The sequence below is a fragment of the Scyliorhinus canicula genome, chromosome 13 (genome assembly GCF_902713615.1).
Source record: "Scyliorhinus canicula chromosome 13, sScyCan1.1, whole genome shotgun sequence".
NCBI classification, from domain to species: Eukaryota; Metazoa; Chordata; class Chondrichthyes; order Carcharhiniformes; family Scyliorhinidae; genus Scyliorhinus; species Scyliorhinus canicula.
Window position 1 is genome coordinate 130,490,739 of NC_052158.1, and position 17,484 is coordinate 130,508,222.

At 44.5% G+C, this 17,484-nt stretch overlaps 1 protein-coding gene across 2 annotated transcripts in view; it reads right to left on the reverse strand.

The window, feature by feature from the left end:
- daw1 (dynein assembly factor with WDR repeat domains 1) overlaps positions 1 to 17,484 on the reverse strand; it is a 62,791-nt gene that overhangs the window by 32,506 nt on the left and 12,801 nt on the right. For both annotated transcript variants that reach the window (XM_038815247.1, XM_038815246.1), the window contains exons 3-4: positions 7,506 to 7,650; positions 3,996 to 4,054 (exon numbers count right to left, since the gene is read on the reverse strand). In XM_038815247.1, coding sequence (XP_038671175.1) covers positions 3,996 to 4,054; positions 7,506 to 7,650 — 204 coding nt within the window. The remainder of the gene's footprint in view (positions 1 to 3,995; positions 4,055 to 7,505; positions 7,651 to 17,484) is intronic.

Here is a 17,484-nt window from a genome sequence, read left to right on the forward strand (position 1 = left end):
CTCCGCAATCTTGGACTTGACCCCTCCCTGTGCAGCTGGATCCTCGACTTCCTCACAAACAGACTGCAATCTGTCAGGATAGGCAACAGCACCTCCTCCACAATAGTCCTCAACACCGGAGACCCGCAAGGATGTGTGTTCATTCCTCTACTGTACTCACAATACACACATGACTGTGTGGCAAGATTTAACTCCAACTCAATCTATAAGTTTCCAGATGATACGAATGTGGTGGGCCATATTTCAAACAACAACAAATCAGACTACAGAAGGGGTATAAATCACTTGGTTGCATGGTGTACCGAAAACAACCTCTATCTAAATGTTGGAAATAGTAAGGAACTGATCATCGACTTCAGGAAGCTTAGCACGACACACACTCCCGTCTGAATCAATGGCTCTGAAGTGGAGATGGTCGATAGTTTTAAGTTCATGGGTGTCACCAGCATGAACAGTCTGTCCTGGTCCACTCATGTTGATGCAACAGTCAAGAAAGCCCAACAAAGTCTCTACTTCCTACAGAAGCTTAAGAAATTTGGCATGTCTGCATCGACTCTCACCAACGTCTACAGATGTGCGATAGAGAGCATCCTATCCGGCTGCTCATCAAATAAGTGATGATGTGGAGATGCCAGGCGTTGGACTGGGGTGAGCACAGTAAGAAGTCTTACAACACCAGGTTAAAGTCCAACAGGCTTGTTTCAAATCACTAGCTTTCGGAGCACTGCTCCTTCCTCAGGTGAATGAAGAGGTATGTTCCATAAACATAGTGTCCTTAAAAGTAGGGTTAAGGGGGGGTTGTTGGGTTACGGGTATAGGGTGGATACGTGGGTTTGAGTGGGGTGATCATTGCTCGGCACAACATCGAGGGCCGAAGGGCCTGTTCTGTGCTGTACTGTTCTATGCTCTATATATATAGACAAATTCAAAGATGCCTTAGAATGCAAGCATTTGCAGGTAATTAAGTCTTTACAGCTCCAGAGATAGAGGTAACCCCAGGTTAAAGAGTTGTGAATTGTCTCAAGCCAGGACAGTTGGAAGAATTTCGCAAGCCCAGGCCAGATGGTGGGGGATGAATGTAATGCGACATGAATCCCAGGTCCCGGTTGAGGCCACACTCATGTGTGCAGAACTTGGCTGTAAGTTTCTGCTCGACGATTCTGCGTTGTCGCGTGTCCTGAAGGCCGCCTTGGAGAACGCTTACCCAGAGATCAGAGGCTGAATGCCCTTGACTGCTGAAGTGTTCCCCGACTGGAAGGGAACATTCCTGCCTGGTGATTGTAGCGCGATGTCCGTTCATTCGTTGTTGCAGCGTCTGCATGGTCTCACCAATGTACCACGCTTCGGGACATCCTTTCCTGCAGCGTATGAGGTAGACAACGTTGGCCGCGTCGCATGAGTATGTATCGCGCCTGGTGGGTGGTGTTCTCACGTGTGATGGTGGTATCCATGTCGATGATCTGGCACGTCTTGCAGAGATTGCCATGGCAGGGTTGTGTGGTGTCGTGGTCGCTGTTCTGAAGGCTGGGTAGTTTGCTGCAAACAATGGTTTGTTTGAGGTTGCGTGGTTGTTTGAAGGCAAGTAGTGGGGGTGTGGGGATGAATTTGGCAAGATGTTCATCTTCATCGATGACGTGTTGAAGGCTGCGTAGAAGATGTCGTAGTTTCTCCACTCCGGGAAAGTACTGGACGAAGAAGGGTACTCTGTCGGTTGTGTCCCGTGTTTGTCTTCTGAGGAGGTCAGTGCGGTTTTTTGCTGTGGCACGTTGGAACTGTCGATCGATGAGTCGAGAGCCATATCCCGTTCGTACGAGGGCATCTTTCAGCGTCTGTAAATGTCTATTACGCTCCTCCTCGTCTGAGCAGATCCTGTGTATACAGAGGGCTTGTCCATAGGGGATGGCTTCTTTAATGTGAATTAGGGTGGAAGCTGGAGATGGAGATGAGCGTGTCCAAGAATGCAACTGACTTTGGAGAGTAGTCCATGGTGAGTCTGATGGTGAGATGGAACTTATTGATGTCATCGTGTAGTCGTTTCAGTGATACAAATAAGTGATGGAAGCTGTTATCAATAGTGCTATCAAATGGATCTTACAGAGCAATAGCCTGCTCACTGACATTCAGTTTTGGTTCCCCTGGTTACTCCGCTCCTGATATCATTACAGCCTTGGTCCAAACTTAGACAAAAGAACCAAACCCAAGAAGCGAGGTGAGAATCATTGCCCTTGACATTAAGACAGCAGTTGATCAAGTGTGGCATCAAGGAGCACAAGCAAAAATTAAGTTAATAGGAATCAGGGAGAAAGCCCTCCACCGATTGAAGTCATGTCTAGTACAAAGGACAATATTTGCATCTGTTGGAGGCCAATCATCTCCGCTTCAAGTGTTCCTTATAGCAGTGTCCTAGACTCAACCATCTTCAGCTGCTTCATCAATGGCCTTCCCTGCTTCATGAGTCAGTTTTAGGGATGTTCGTTGATGACTGAATAATGCTCAGTGCACATTTGTGACCCTTCAGATACTAAATGAGTCCATATCTATGTGCAGTAAGATCTGGACAACATTCAGACTTGGGCTGACAAGTAACATTTGCGCCACACAAGTGTCAAGTAATGATCATCTCCAATAAGAGAGAATTTAATTATCATCCCATGACTTTCAATGACATTATCTTTGCTGAATACTCAACATCAACAACCTGGAGGTTACCACTGATTAGAAATTGAACTGGGCTGGCCATATAAATACTGTGGCTGCCAGAACAGGTCAGAGACCAGGAATTCAGTGGGAAGTAACTCATCCCCCGACTTTCTGAGCCTTTCCACCATTACAAGGCACAGGTCACGAGTATGTTGGGGTACTCTCCGCTTGCCTGGATGATTGCAAGTTTTACAACATGCAAAAAGCTCAACATCATCCTGGATAAAGCAGCCCACTGAATCAGCACCCCATCCGCTATCTTAAATAGCCCTTTCACCATCAATGGACAGTGGCAACAGTGTGTACCATGTGCAAGATGCACTACAGCAACTCAGGAAACCACCTTTGATAGCACCTTCCAAATCTAGCAATCTCTCCCACCGAGACTGAGGACAGCAGATCTATCCATTCTGAAACGATCACTGTGTGAGAATGCTAGAACTCCCTTCTTAACAGCACTGTAAGTGTACCTACATCACATGGACTGTAGCGGTTCAACTAGGCAGCTCACTACCACCTTCTCACAGGAAATTAGGCAACAAATACTGGCCTAAAGGCAGTGACCTACATCCCACAAAATATATATATTTTTTAAAAGGCTCACACAGTGTGACTAGGAACTAGCTTTAAATTTAACTTGCAGCGTAGGTTTCCCAAAGCCCAAGACCCCTTGGAGAAGAAGAGCAAGAACTGCTGGCACAAGTAAGTGCTTTTTACAGCCCTTGTGGGCCAAGAGGAGGAGGAGCAGTACTCACAGCCCTCCCAGGAATCTTTCTATCTCATCTCTGCTGATTGGGGCCCATCTCTCCCCGCTACCAAGATCATTGACTTCTCACCGCACTTCCCCCAGCCTCAATCACTTGCTTCTTTCTCCCGTGATCGTCTCTTTTTCCCTCCACCACCCACTCCCAAATCTTGATCTCTCACTTCGAATAGTCGGCAACTGGCTCCAAAGGTTCCTGGCTTCAGCCTCCTATCACGGACTTTCCAGCCTGGCAGCACGGCAGTCTATCAAGTTGTCTGGCAGCCAGACAGAAAACATTTTATGAAATTTATAATGAGGTCCTATTTTTGAATTCAGCAGGATCCCTGTGTCCTTTGCCCTGCCGAGATACCATTGCTTTATCGCAATCCCTCACAAATATCTGTGCTAACGTTTCAGGTTGTGGCTTTTCATTAGAACACCACTGGATGGTCACTGAATCTGTGCACATAAAGAATAGTCATATGGAACTTTTCAGACAAGGGGGTTAAAATAAAAATGCAGTATTTCACATACCAAGTGGAACACTTACTTTGAGCCAGACTTGTTGAATGCAACATTTGTCAGTGGTAGTATATGTGCCCGAAGTACCTATATAAATGAAAAATAATTATTACTGAAAAATATCTTTAGTTTCCTTTGTTCCTTCAAGTACAACTTCACATAGCTTTATATCCAAATTTGAATGAACTTTCAGATAACATTGTTTTCTGGCTGGGTCAATGCTCAACCTTTAGTGACATTATCATTACTTTTATGCAATTATTTAAAAAAGAGAATTCTGAATTTAATTAAATAAAATCAGCAGAAAAGGTAAAACAAGTTGTTGATTCACTATCTCTCTTTTTGAACAATCACACAATGTTAGAAATTCCCCCATAGATTTAGTGTATAATGTATGCATGAATGGTGTTAGGCAGTAAAATGCCTGTATACTGTTAGGAAAAAGGATAGTTTTAAGGGAGTATTTGTATTGGTAAACATTTGAAATAAATCTTAGTTTTAAGTGTGTTTAATTTAATGTTTCTGTGCCTAGAAGGGTAAACATGTAGATAGATTCATGCTGGACAAAAGTATTTGTATGTGTGGGGGTTGGTTCAGTTCCAACTGTGATTATATTATGCTTAAAGGCAGTTACAGCATAAAGTGTAAATAGAAGTAAGTTGTTGCTTAGCAACAGGAGGCTGCTTGTAAGAGGGAAGGGATTTCCTTTGTTCTTAGTTTTAGCTGAATATATTTCTGTTGGAAGCAGGTCACCGGGGAGTCCTGCCAGGAGAAGCTGGACAGGACAAGAGGGTTGCAAAGATGTCCGATTGCTAAGGGACATGTTACAGTCCAGATAGCCAGGGAATTGGAACAGAAAGAATGTCCTAAGATGACTGGAGTTAAGAGAACAGAGACCACGGTATCATTCAGAAGAATTCAAGGAAGAGTAAAAAGTGTTCCGAGTTCAAGAGACAATTACAGTAACCAGATTTAGAATGGAAAAACAGGCTTTAGAGGAAAAATCAAACATCTGCTGCCAATTTCATAGGAGCGTGGGAATCAAGAGTTAAAGCAATTGTGAACCATTTGTACAGCAGTCAAGGCGAAGAAATCCCAAAGGGAGTGGTGTAAATCCTGGAGTGGATTTGCTGTTAAAAGTGGAGTGAAGGCTTTGTTTAAAAGTGTCATTTGGAAAACCTGGATTGGATTCTGAAGTGCAAACCACTACTGATTGGAAAGCGTAACGTGAACAAAGATTTGAAAGTATTTTGTTGGGAGTTTTGAAACTCTCACCTGATAATCATCTGGGGGTTGGGGGGGGGGGGGGGGGGGGGGGGGTGCTGGTTCTGAGGAGAAATTCACAGACATTCACTTGGGGATCTGAGTGGAGAGTGTATTCGACTGCAGCCATCTTGTGTATTTAAAGGGATGTGTTGTGTTACTGAGACCGTTGCGGTTTAAGATATGCTTTACCATCAATGATAACCTTAAAATCTATATGTAAATGTGAAGCTAAGAGGTGAGCAAAGGAGTATTGTATTACAATCCCATTTTTCCATGTTTACTAATTTTGTGTTGCTGTTAAAACTAATTAGCAGTCCTGTGACTCTGTTCCTCCACGTTTAGTAAAGAAAAATAAAAGTTACGATCTTTTCAGCCAGGGTCCCTCTCTGGGATTTTCCTGTCCAGTTACAACATCAACTGGGATCGCAACAGTACCATTGATGAAAATGAAAATGGAGTAGACATTTATTGGTGCATTTACAGTGTGTGACAGAAGCTGAGGCACTCGGGGCTGGGCTTCAGGCATATCTGAATAGTGCCTCGAGGGAACACACCAGTTAACACTGGACCAATTTTGACCAGCTATGGCAGTTGCAGCATCTCTTAGGTTCTGGCCTGCATGAATAAGAGAGACTGATGTAGGCTGGCAGTGACCCATAATACTACAGTCGGAAGGAACACCTCTGATATCCCTTGTCCATTCTTTAGAGAAATACATTGTGAAATGAGTTGAGGCAGTCTTTCCAGATGCTACAGTTTTTTCTGCAACTACTTGTGCTATAAGTATGTTCCTTAAAGTCAATGTATCTCTCAATCACCATCAGAAAATTCTTAATAATGTTTTTCAAGGATGCAATAACAGATTGTGTAGTTAGTATGCTGCTGACAATACTGTCAAAATAAAAATAACTCCAAGATCAGCACCAACATTTTTCACCCTCATGAACTCAAATATTAACATCAATAAACAACTAAATCTTTGGCATGAATTGGCTTTGGTCTCTTACAAATACACATCGAAATATAAGAACAACCATTAGTCAGTAAATGCATCATTGCCTGAATCAAAACGGTGTGTAAAAACTCTGGGCTGAATTCTCCGCCATCGGGATTCTCCGATTTACCGGGGCTGCCCTACAATGGGAAACCCCATTGACCAGCCGGCGAAACAGAGAAACCTGACGGCGTGCCACACCAGAAATCTATTTTTTCTATACTACCCCAGAAAATTTACAATGCAGAAGAATCATACAAGTTAGGCTATCCATAGAATCCATACAGTGCAGAAGAAAGCCATTCAACCCATCAAGTCTGCACCGACCCTCTGAAAGAGCACGCAACCTAGGCCCATCCCCCGCCCTACCCAGCTAACCTGCACATCCGGGGTAACTAAGGGGCAATTTATCATGGTCAATGCACATAACCTGCACCTCTTTGGACTGTGGGGGGAAACCAGAGAACCCGAGGAAATTACCGTAGACACATAGAGAATGTGTAGAATCGACACAGTCACCCAAGGGGGAATTGAACCCGGGTTCCAGGCGCTGTGAAGCAGCAGTGCTAACCACTGTACCACCACTGAAGTTAATTCATAAAATTAAAAAACAAAAGAAAACCTGGGGGACTTGTGAATGTGAGCACTTTCAAATAGGCAGCTGGCCTTTTAGTATTGCAGAATGGCCTAACTTAAAGTTTAGTTTCTTGTGAGAGGAAAAAGAGACTATCCTAATACTGTACATGATAGAGCTCTTAAAGCACAACCATAGTGTTGGTTACATTAAGACACACAGGTTATTGCAGCTAAACCTAGTAAGACTTCATTATTACAATAAACTTATATTTGTACCATGAGCGGAATTCTCCAGTCCCCAGCAGCGTGTTTCTCGGCAGCACGCCGTTCGCTACACTGCCAGCGGGAAAAGTGAATGCCGACAACCTGAGAATTCCAGCCCATATATCTTGGATTTTTGCAAAATTCTCTGACAAATCCTTCATTATGTATAAACTAGACCAGAACTACAGCATGAACAGAATAAGAAGGAACAGATTTCTAATTTGAAAGAACTCATTTGCCCAATTATTTCAATGCACTTGTCCACTTAGCTCAGTTATTACATAATATATTGTATTAAGGAAACCTGCATTAGGTGTCACAACAATATTGCTTTACATCAAATCAATGTCAGCATTTCCTGGGAACCACCACTTCTTAAGAAAAATTTGGATTGTAACACAACTGAACCTATTTACTGACATCAAGAACATTTCTTACCTTAAAAAGATAGAATTTGTGGTCATCCTGTTGACCAAGCTTTTCTTGGAGCCTCTGAACCAGCTGTTTCACCTGCTCTGTGCGAGATGCAGTTATGAGTGGTTCAACTTTCTGGATTTCCTCAACTACAGCATCCACATCTGCACTGGATTGATCATGGTGTGAAAGAAACGTAAATTTTAACGCCAGAAGATTTTGTATAACATAGTCAAAAATAGAACAAACTGAAAATTCAATAAAAACGTTATTGCAAAAATAAAAGACTGCCAAGTCAATGTTAACTTCTGATTCTCAAGATTTTAGTGTATAAATATCATCACAGTATCAGGGGACCATAGACCCTTTGAGGGCCGACTAGTGGTGATGTAATCTCAGGCGAGGGGCAAGGTTGAGGTGAGTCCTTCATGAATAACCTCGGCCGGTAGAGGAATTGAACCAGCGCTGCTGGCGTCGCTCCACATCACATACCAAGCACCCAGCCAACAGAGCTAACTGGTCCCCTGCATTCCAACGACAAATGACCCTCTGAGAGAAGAAATTCCCCCTCATCTCAACCTTACGTAGGAGATGCCTGACCTTTAAACTGTGCCCCCTAGTTATAGGGGAAACATCCTCTCAGAATTTACCCTCGAACAAAGAACAAAGAAAAGTACAGCACAGGAACAGGCCCTTTGGCCTTCCAAGCCTGTGCCGACTATGCTGCCCCTCTACACTAAACTCTTCTACACTTCCTGGGTCCGTATCCCTCTATTCCCATCCTATTCACCATAAGCGCCGTTTATGCTTCAATAAAATCAGCTCTTATTCTTATAAACACCAATGAGTATAGGCCGAACCTGCTCAACCTTTCCTCATAAGACAACCCATTCATCCCAGAAATAAGCCAAGTGAACATTCGTTAGGAAGCAGAGAACTACTAAGTGGTAGTGGTGTCTCTGATTAATATATTAAACAGGCAATTACATTTACAAATTTAACCCTGGATTTAGTATTTAACTGTTAGTGCATGGGTTTCCTGGCTTCCTGGAACTTGCCAGGTAAAACAAGATGAGAGAACCTTTATTATTTACAGGAATGAGCTATTGAGAGTCTGGAAATCCTTTAAATGCTGAGGAATGACAGCTGCTTCTTTGCCAAAATAAAAAACCTATGTACTTTGGAGATGGTTTCCAATACTTAGGAGGTCATTTCTGCTACCTTGGAGTATTTGCCTTCAATCTGCACCTCACTGTCAACCTTCACTATAACATTGGAACCACTTCGGCAGTTCGATCTTAGATGTCCGATGAAGTAAAACCGAGTAGCACCAGTAGGAGCAACTGTAGCCTTCTCCTCAATCACCTTCCACTCCACAGGACAGAGCACATGAACACAGCTTGCAGGATCAAAACCCCCAACATAGGCTATACGGGTAGAGCATTAACTTTCAGGATAAGACTGAAGGATAGTGCCTCAAAAGGCTCAGAATTACTGACATGAACAGCATCCAGGAAGAAGGCCGTCTAAGTCAACCAGGTGGGTATACATTGCCAGTGGCAGTCAAAGTCACCAGAAACCTGAATTTCATTGTGTATGGTTCCTTCCAAAGCTCTACTAGTGGCATCTGGGAACAGAATTTCCCTGCAGGCCCTGACAGACACGCAGCATGATGTCCCGGGATATATCTGAGAATTGTGCTACAATGACACTCCATCTGTCAGGATTCTTATCCTAACGGAAAGATAACATGCTGTTCCTCATGCTGCACTGAAACAGAGAAATTAGGTCAGAGTGAAACTGTGACAGAGAATCGAAATGAGTGGAAACTCAGGTTTTTTCATTCCAATTCTATTCAATTCCCCTCTCTATGAGGATCAAGTAGTACTTTAATCTGCATCTGTTCTTATCCAAAACTGGAAAATTTCATTGACTTTGCTTCAAATTTCTATCTCTCTCTCACCTCCTCATGATCCGTCTGTGACTCTTCTGACTCTTCCATTCCTCAACTTTTCTATCTCCATTTATGGAGATAAGCTGTCTACCCCACTAACCCAGTTTCTCTCTCCATAGATACTGCCTAACCTGTTGAGTATTTCCAGATTTTTCTGTTTATATTGCACAATGATAAAACTTTTCGATTCAAATCATCTCAGCCCTGGTACATTTGAATTTGATTTGATTTATTGTCATATGTACCGAAGTACAGTGAAAAATATTTTTCTGCGGCCGAGGGAACATAAATATGTACATGGTAGACAAAAAGAATAATCAACAGAGTACATTTACAAGTGGTACATCGACAAACAGTGATTGGTTACAGTGCGGAACAAGGGGCAAAACAAAGCAAATACATGAGCAAGAGCAGCATAGGGCGTCGTGAATAGTGTTCTTACAGGGAACAGATCTGTCCGAGGGGCCATCATTGAGGAGTCCTGTAGCTGTGGGGAAGAAGCTGTTCCTATGGGTGGATGTGCGGGTTTTCAGGCTTCTGTACCTTCTGCCTGATGGAAGAGTCTGGAAGAAGGCAATGCCTGAGTGGGAGAGGTCTCTGATAATGCTGTCTGTCTTCCTGAGGCAGTGGGTGGTGTATTTCCGAATGAATGTTGGGGTGGCAAGCTTGTGTGATGTGTTGGGCTGAGTTCACCTGCAGTTTCTTGTGATCTTGGGCCTGGCAGTTGCCATACCAGGTTGTGATGCTGCCGGATAGGATGCTCTCTATCGCACATCTGTAGAAGTTTGTGAGAGTTGATGCAGACATGACAAATTTCTTTAGCTTCCGTAGGAACTAGGGATGTTGTTGGGCTTTCTTGACTTTTGCATCAACGTGAGTGGACCAGGACAGACTGTTGGTGATGGTGACCCCCAGGAACTTAAAGCTATTGACCATCTCCACTTCTGAGCCATTGATGAAGACAGGTGTGTGTGTCCTGCTACGCTTCCTAAAGTCGATGATCAGTTCCTTGGTCTTTCCAACATTTAGAGAGAGGTTGTTTTCGGCACACCATGCAACCAAGTGATTTATCTCCCCTCTGTAGTCTGATTTGTCGTTGTTTGAGATACGACCCACCACAATCGTATCATCGGCAAACTTACAGATTGAGTTGGACTTAAATCTTGCCACACAGCCATATGTGTATAGGGAGTACAGTTGAGGACTGAGCACACATCTTTGCGGGGCCCCGGTGTTGAGGACTATTGTGGAGGAGGTCTTGTTGCCTCTCCTGACAGATTGTGGTCTGTTGGTGAGGATGTCAAGGATCCAGCTGCACAGGGAGGGATCAAGTCTAAGATTGCAGAGTTATTAGTCTTTTTGGAATAATGGTGTTGAAGGCGGAGCTGCAGTCTATGAACAGCAGTCTTACATAGGTGTCCTTGTTGTCGAGGTGTTCGAGTGTTAACTGTAGAGCCAGGGAGATAGCATCTGCTGTGGACCAATTGCTGTGATAGGCAAACTGCCATGGATCGAAACCATCTGGGAGGCTGGCATTGATCCATCTCATGACTAGCCAATCAAAGCATTTCATAATAACATACGTCAGGGCCACCGGTCAGTAGTCGTTGAGGCAGGCTACCTTGCTTTTCTTTGGTACTTGTATTATGGTGGTCTTCTTGAATGAGGTGGGGACCTCAGAGCGGAGGAGTGAGGTGTTAAAGATATCTGTGAATACACTCGCCAGCTGGTCTGCGCAGGCTCTGAGTGCTCGCCCAGGGATTCCGTAGGGGCCCGTCGCTTTCCGCAGATTCACTTTCAAGAAGTCAGCACTTACCTCTGAGGCTGTAGTAGTGGGTATGGGTGTGTCCAGGGCTGTTGGGGCAGGTGGCATTGATGCATTGACTGAGTGCTCAAAGCGGGCACAGAACTTGTTCAGACCCAGATATTCCGCCTGGCCTTGCTTTGTAGCCTGTGATGTTGTGTAAGCCCTGCCATAGTCGACGTGGGTTAGTGTCATTGGCCTGGGACTCTAGTTTGATGCGGTATTGTCTTTTTGCATCCCTGATGGCTTTCTGTATGTCGTACCTGGATTTCTAATATAGGTCAGGGCCATCAGGCTTGAACGCTTCCATCCGGAACTTCAGCAGGGAGTGAACCTTTTGGTTGAGCCAGGGTTTCCGACTGGGGAATACCCGTATTGTCTTCTTCGGTACACAGTCCTCGACACACTTACTGGTGAAGTCTGTGACGATGGTTGCGTACTCATCCAGGTTAGCTGCCGCAGCCTTGAATATGGACCAGTCCACAGATTCCAAGCAGTCGCAAGGATGTCCTCAGATTCCTCGGACCAGCACTGCATGGTTTTCTTGACTAGCTCAGCATGCCTGAGTTGCTGTTTGTAAGCCGGAAGTAGGAATACCGACTTGTGGCCGGATTTGCCAATGTGCTGTCGTGTAATGTAGCGGTAGGCACCTTTGATCCTCGTGTAGCAGTGATCCAGGTGTTTGCACGTCTGGTGGGGCAGGAGATATATTGATGGAGTTGCGTAGGATCTTCCTGAGGTTGGCCTGGTTGAAGTTTCCAGCCACGATTGTCAGGGCTTTGGGGTGATTTGTTTCTTGGTTGTTGATGGTGGAATGTAGTTTGTGAGCTTTCTTCACTTCCGCCTGGGATGAGATGTAGACTGTTGTGATGAGTACAGAGGTGAATTCACATGGGAGGTAGAAGGGACGACACTTCACGGTTAGGTATTCTAGGGGAGCAGTGGCACACTAGGGACACCACATCCGAGCACCAGGAGGTGTTGATGAGGAGGCAAACACCCCCGCCCTTCGATTTGCCTCAGGCCATCGTGTGGTCCATTCAATGGATTGAAAAACCTTCGGGTTGAATGGCGCAGTCTGGTGTGGCCGAAGTGAGCCATGTCTCGGTGAAGCAAAGCACACAGAAGTTTCTCACTTCACTCTGGGAGTTAAGTCTAGCGTTTAGGTCATCCAGTTTGTTCTCAATCGCTTGGACGGTCGCCAGGAGTACGCTGGGGAGAGGAGTCTTGAAGCTATGTAATTTAAGATTCATCACCAGGCCGACATGGTTTCCCCGCTTCCTGGGTCATTGGCAGCTCTTGGATGGCAGGGCTGGCTTTGCGTAAGGTAAGTGATTGTGTTTGGATGGGTCGTGGATGATGGTGGTGGTGCCAGGGTCACTGGAGGGGGTTGTGCACAGGTCGGTCTGGTTTTGTGGGGCGGTGAGGTTGGGTTCACCTTCCGGTGGGGTCGGGCGGGTACCTGTGGCCCCGGGGTTAACTCGGGCATTTCCGCTTCGCTGGCGAGGCCTCACGCCCCCAGGGTCTAGTCACACTGAGCTTGGCCTTGGTGGGGGTCTTTTACCTTTTCTTCCACCAAGTGCTTCAGGGCAATGAACAGACTGAGCACCATGGGGTTGGGTCAGGTCACATGGTGGGAATCTGGAGGGAACGGCCACGTGGTCGGACTCGGTGTGAGCCTAGTCAGCCCTACACTGGGGAAAGGATGCAGCAGTTCTCCTGGGCCAGGTAAGTTAAAGAGTTTTTGCTGGGCCCGTGGGTGATCGCTAGGCAGGAGGGCTCTGGCCTGGGGTCGGTCGCTGCTCGGGGGGGCTCCGGTCAAAGCAGGAGTTTCCCAGTGTAGTGCCCTAGGCCCCACCATTTTCATAAATTTTATCAATGACATCCCCTCCATCATAAGGTCAGAAGTGAGGATGTTCATTGATGATTGCAAAATGATCACTACCGAATAGTGGCTTCTCAGATACATTTTTAAAAATGCACTAATTTATGGGATGTGCTGGGCCAACATTTTTTACCCATTTCTAATCACCCTTGAAATAAATGGCTTGCTCGACTTTTTAAAGAGGGTTTTTAAGAATCAATTACATTGCTGTGGCTCTGGAGTCATATATAGGCCAGACCAGGTAAGGATGGCAGATTTCCTTCCTTAAAGAACATTAGTGAAACAAATGGGTTTGTACGACAATCACCAAAGCTTCATGCTCATCGTTAGACTTTCAATCAAGATTTTTCAAATTGAAATTTCATCATCTGCTGTGGTGAGATTTGAACCTTGGACCCCAGAGCATAGCGTGGATTACTAGTCCAGTGACAATTCCAGTACCCCACCACTAAAGCAGTCTATATCTATAAGCAAGACTTGGACAACATTCAGGCATGGGCTAATAAAGTGGCAAGAAACATTTATACCAGACAAGTAACAGCAACTGAACATCTCCAACAAGAGAGAATCTAACTATTTCCCTTGAAATTCAACAGCATTACCATCAGTGAATCCCTCGCTATCAATATTCTGGGGGTTAACATTGACCAGAAACTGCCAGGATGAGCATAGCTCCAACAACACTCAAGAAACTCGACACTATTCACGACAAACGCTTGAACACCATCCCAGCCACCACCTTAAATATTCACTCCCTCCATCGGCACACAGTTGCAGCAGTACATGCTGACACTACATGGTCCAGAAAGGCAGCTCACCACCAAAGGGCAATTAGGGATAAGCAACAAATGCTGGCCTTGCCAGTGATGGCCACATCCTATGAAAGAATGTTTTAAAAATCTGTAATATTATGTCCAGTTTTGTGCCTATAATATGGTATCAATAGAGAGGAGGATCACCAGATTCATACCTAGCTTAAAGGTCCTTAATTACCATGATAGGTTTATACAGCTCTGTCTTTTTATTCTTTTTCCAAAATCCTTTGACCTTAAAGAGATTTAATTGCAGCATTTAAAATAACAAAGTTGTGACACTGTGTCCATATGGATAGCCTATTTAATAAGTTAATAAGTTACCGAAAACCGGGGAATATGTGTACATAAGCATCGGGCAAGGTTCGATGTTAGGAAATTTTCCCTTTCATATCGGGCCATTGGCCTTTGAAACAATCTGCAAGCTTGTGCAGAATGTATTTCCTGGAAGCATACAAAAGGGAATTGAAACAAGCATTTGAAAATGTAAAATAAATGTTTAAAATCATAAAATACAAATGAACTTCAATATAGATAAGTGTGAGAGGGAATATTTTGGTAGAAAGAATAAGCAGGCTACGTACACCTTAGAAAATGGGGCTGTGAAATTCAACTCCATAGTGCTTGATTTTTTGGCACTACAAGTGCCATTTTGATTCAAATGGTGCCACAGAATATATCTGGAGCTTGTTGCACCATTTGCCATTTTAGTGAAACAATTAGCCTGCACATAGAGAGCACCCATATGTAAAGCAGGCAGATGATGATGTCAATCAGCTTGTAATGAATCAGAACAGGTGCTAGATTTGGAGGTAGGTGAGCACTTTGGTGATAGTGACCACAATTCGATTACATTTACTTTAGCGATGGAAAGGGATAAGTATATACTGCAGGGCAAGAGTTATATCTGGGGGAAAGGCAATTATGATGCGATGAGGCAAAACTTAGGATGCATAGGATGGGGAAGGAAACTGCAGGGGATGGGCACAATTGAAATGTGGAGCTCGTTCAAGGAACAGCTACTGCGTGTCCTTGATAAGTATGTACCTGTCAGGCAGGGAGGAAGTGGTCGAGCGAGGGAACCGTGGTTTACTAAAGTAGTTGAATCACTTGTCAAGAGGAAGAAGGAGGCTTATTTAAAGATGAGAGTTAGGGAGCTCGAGAGTTACACGTTAGCTCGGAAGGACCTAAAGAGAGAGCCAAGAAGAGCCAGGAGGGATAACCCCAAAGCTTTCTATAGGTATGTCAGGAATAAAAGAATGACTAGGGTAAGAGTAGGGCCAGTCAAGGACAGTAATGGGAAGTTGTGCGTGGAGTCCGAGGAGATAGGTGAGGTGCTAAATGAATATTTTTTGTCAGTATTCACGCAGGAAAAAGACAATGTTGTCGAGGAGAATACTGAGATACAGGCTACTAGACTAGAAGGGCTTGAGGTTCATAAGGAGGAGCTGTTAGCAATTCTGGAAAGTGTGAAAATAGATAAGTCCCCTGGGCCGGATGGGATTTGTCCTAGGATTTTCTGGGAAGCTAGGGAGGAGATTGCTGAGCCTTTGGCTTTGATCTTTATGTCGTCATTGTCTACAGGAATAGTGCCAGAAGACTGGAGGATAGCAAATGTTGTCCCCTTGTTCAAGAAGGGGAGTAGAGACAACCCTGGTAACTATAGACCAGTGAGCCTTACTTCTGTTGTGGACAAAGTCTTGGAAAGGTTTATAAGAGATAGGATTTATAATCATCTAGAAAGGAATAATTTGATTAGGGATAGTCAACATGGTTTTGTGAAGGGTAGGTCGTGCCTCACAAACCTTATTGAGTTCTTTGAGAAGGTGACCAAACAGGTGGACGAGGGTAAAGCAGTTGATGTGGTGTATATGGATTTCAGTAAAGCGTTTGATAAGATTCCCCACGATAGGCTATTACAGAAAATACAGAGGCATGGGATTCAGGGTGAATTAGCAGTTTGGATCAGAAATTGGCTAGCTGTAAGAAGACAGAGGGTGGTGGTTGATGGGAAATGTTCAGCCTGGAGTTCAGTTACTAGTGGTGTACCACAAGGATCTGTTTTGGAGTCATTGCTGTTTGTCATTTTTATAAATGACCTGGTGGAGGGCGTAGAAGGATGGGTGAGTAAATTTGCAGATGACACTAAAGTTGGTGGAGTTCTGGACAGTGCAGAAGGATGTTACAGGTTACAGAGAGACATAGATAAGCTGCAGAGCTGGGCTGAGAGGTGGCAAATGGAATTTAATGCAGAAAAGTGTGAGGTGATTCATTTTGGAAGGAGTAACAGGAATACAGAGTACTGGGCTAATGGTAAGATTCTTGGTAGTGTGGATGAGCAGAGAGATCTCGGTGTCCATGTACATAGATCCCTGAAAGTTGCCATCCAGGTTGACAAGGTTGTTAGGAAGGCACATGGTGTGTTAGTTTGTATTGGCAGAGGGATTGAGTTTCGGAGCCATGAGGTCATGTTGGAGTTGTGCAAAACTCTGGTGCGGCCGCATTTGGAGTATTGCGTGCAGTTCTGGTCGCCGCATTATAGAAGGATGTGGAAGCATTGGAAAGGGTGCAGAGGAGATTTATCAGGATGTTGCCTGGTATGGTGCCTGGTATGGAGGGAAGATCTTATGAGGAAAGGCTGAGGAGCTTAAGGCTGTTTTCGTTAGAGCGAAGAAGGTTAAGAGGTGACTTAATTGAGGCATACAAGATGATCAGAGGATTAGATAGGGTGGACAGTGAGAGCCTTTTTCCTCAGATGGTGAAGGCTAGCACGAGGGGGCATAGCTTTAAATTGAGGGGAGATAGATATAGGACAGATGTCAGAGGTAGGTTCTTTACTCAGAGAGTAGTAAGGGCGTGGAATAACCTGCCTGCAACAGTAGTGGACTCGCCAACATTAAGGGCATTTAAATGATCATTGGATAAACATATGGATGATAAGGGAATAGTGTAGATGGGCTTTAGAGTGGTTTCACAGGTTGGCGCAACATAGAGAGTCGAAGGGCCTGTACTGCGCTGTAATGTTCTATGCTGCCACACTAGCACAGTCATTTTGGATCATGTGCCTGCTTCACCTTACACAGACTGACATCATGCAGCAGCAGAAAGGAATCCCCTCCTTGACATCGCTATTTAAGTGGATCATCAACAATTTTTAGTTTTTGTTGATTGATTTCTACTAGTTCTTGCTGAATTGTATAAGTATTTTGTGGTTTTTAGAATTCCCAATGGGGAAAAATAGAGTTTGGGGTCACATTCTTATTTCCAAGTTTTACTGGTGTTTAAGGTATACAAAACCAGTCAGAACCAGTATTCTTATTTCCCCATTTTACTCTTTATTTCCCTCTGGGATGTTTAAGGTTGCTAACGTCTGGCACATCAATCGGACTTCTCTGCCTCACAAGGAGGTCCTCACTGAAATCTGCCACCTAGTACAGCCAGAACAGCAACCTCAGGGCAGGTTAAGGATAACATTGCCAGTAGCTGTGAAAGTGACAATAAGCTGGATCTTCCCGGGCTGGAGCAGGCAATAAAGGCAACAGCTCCCA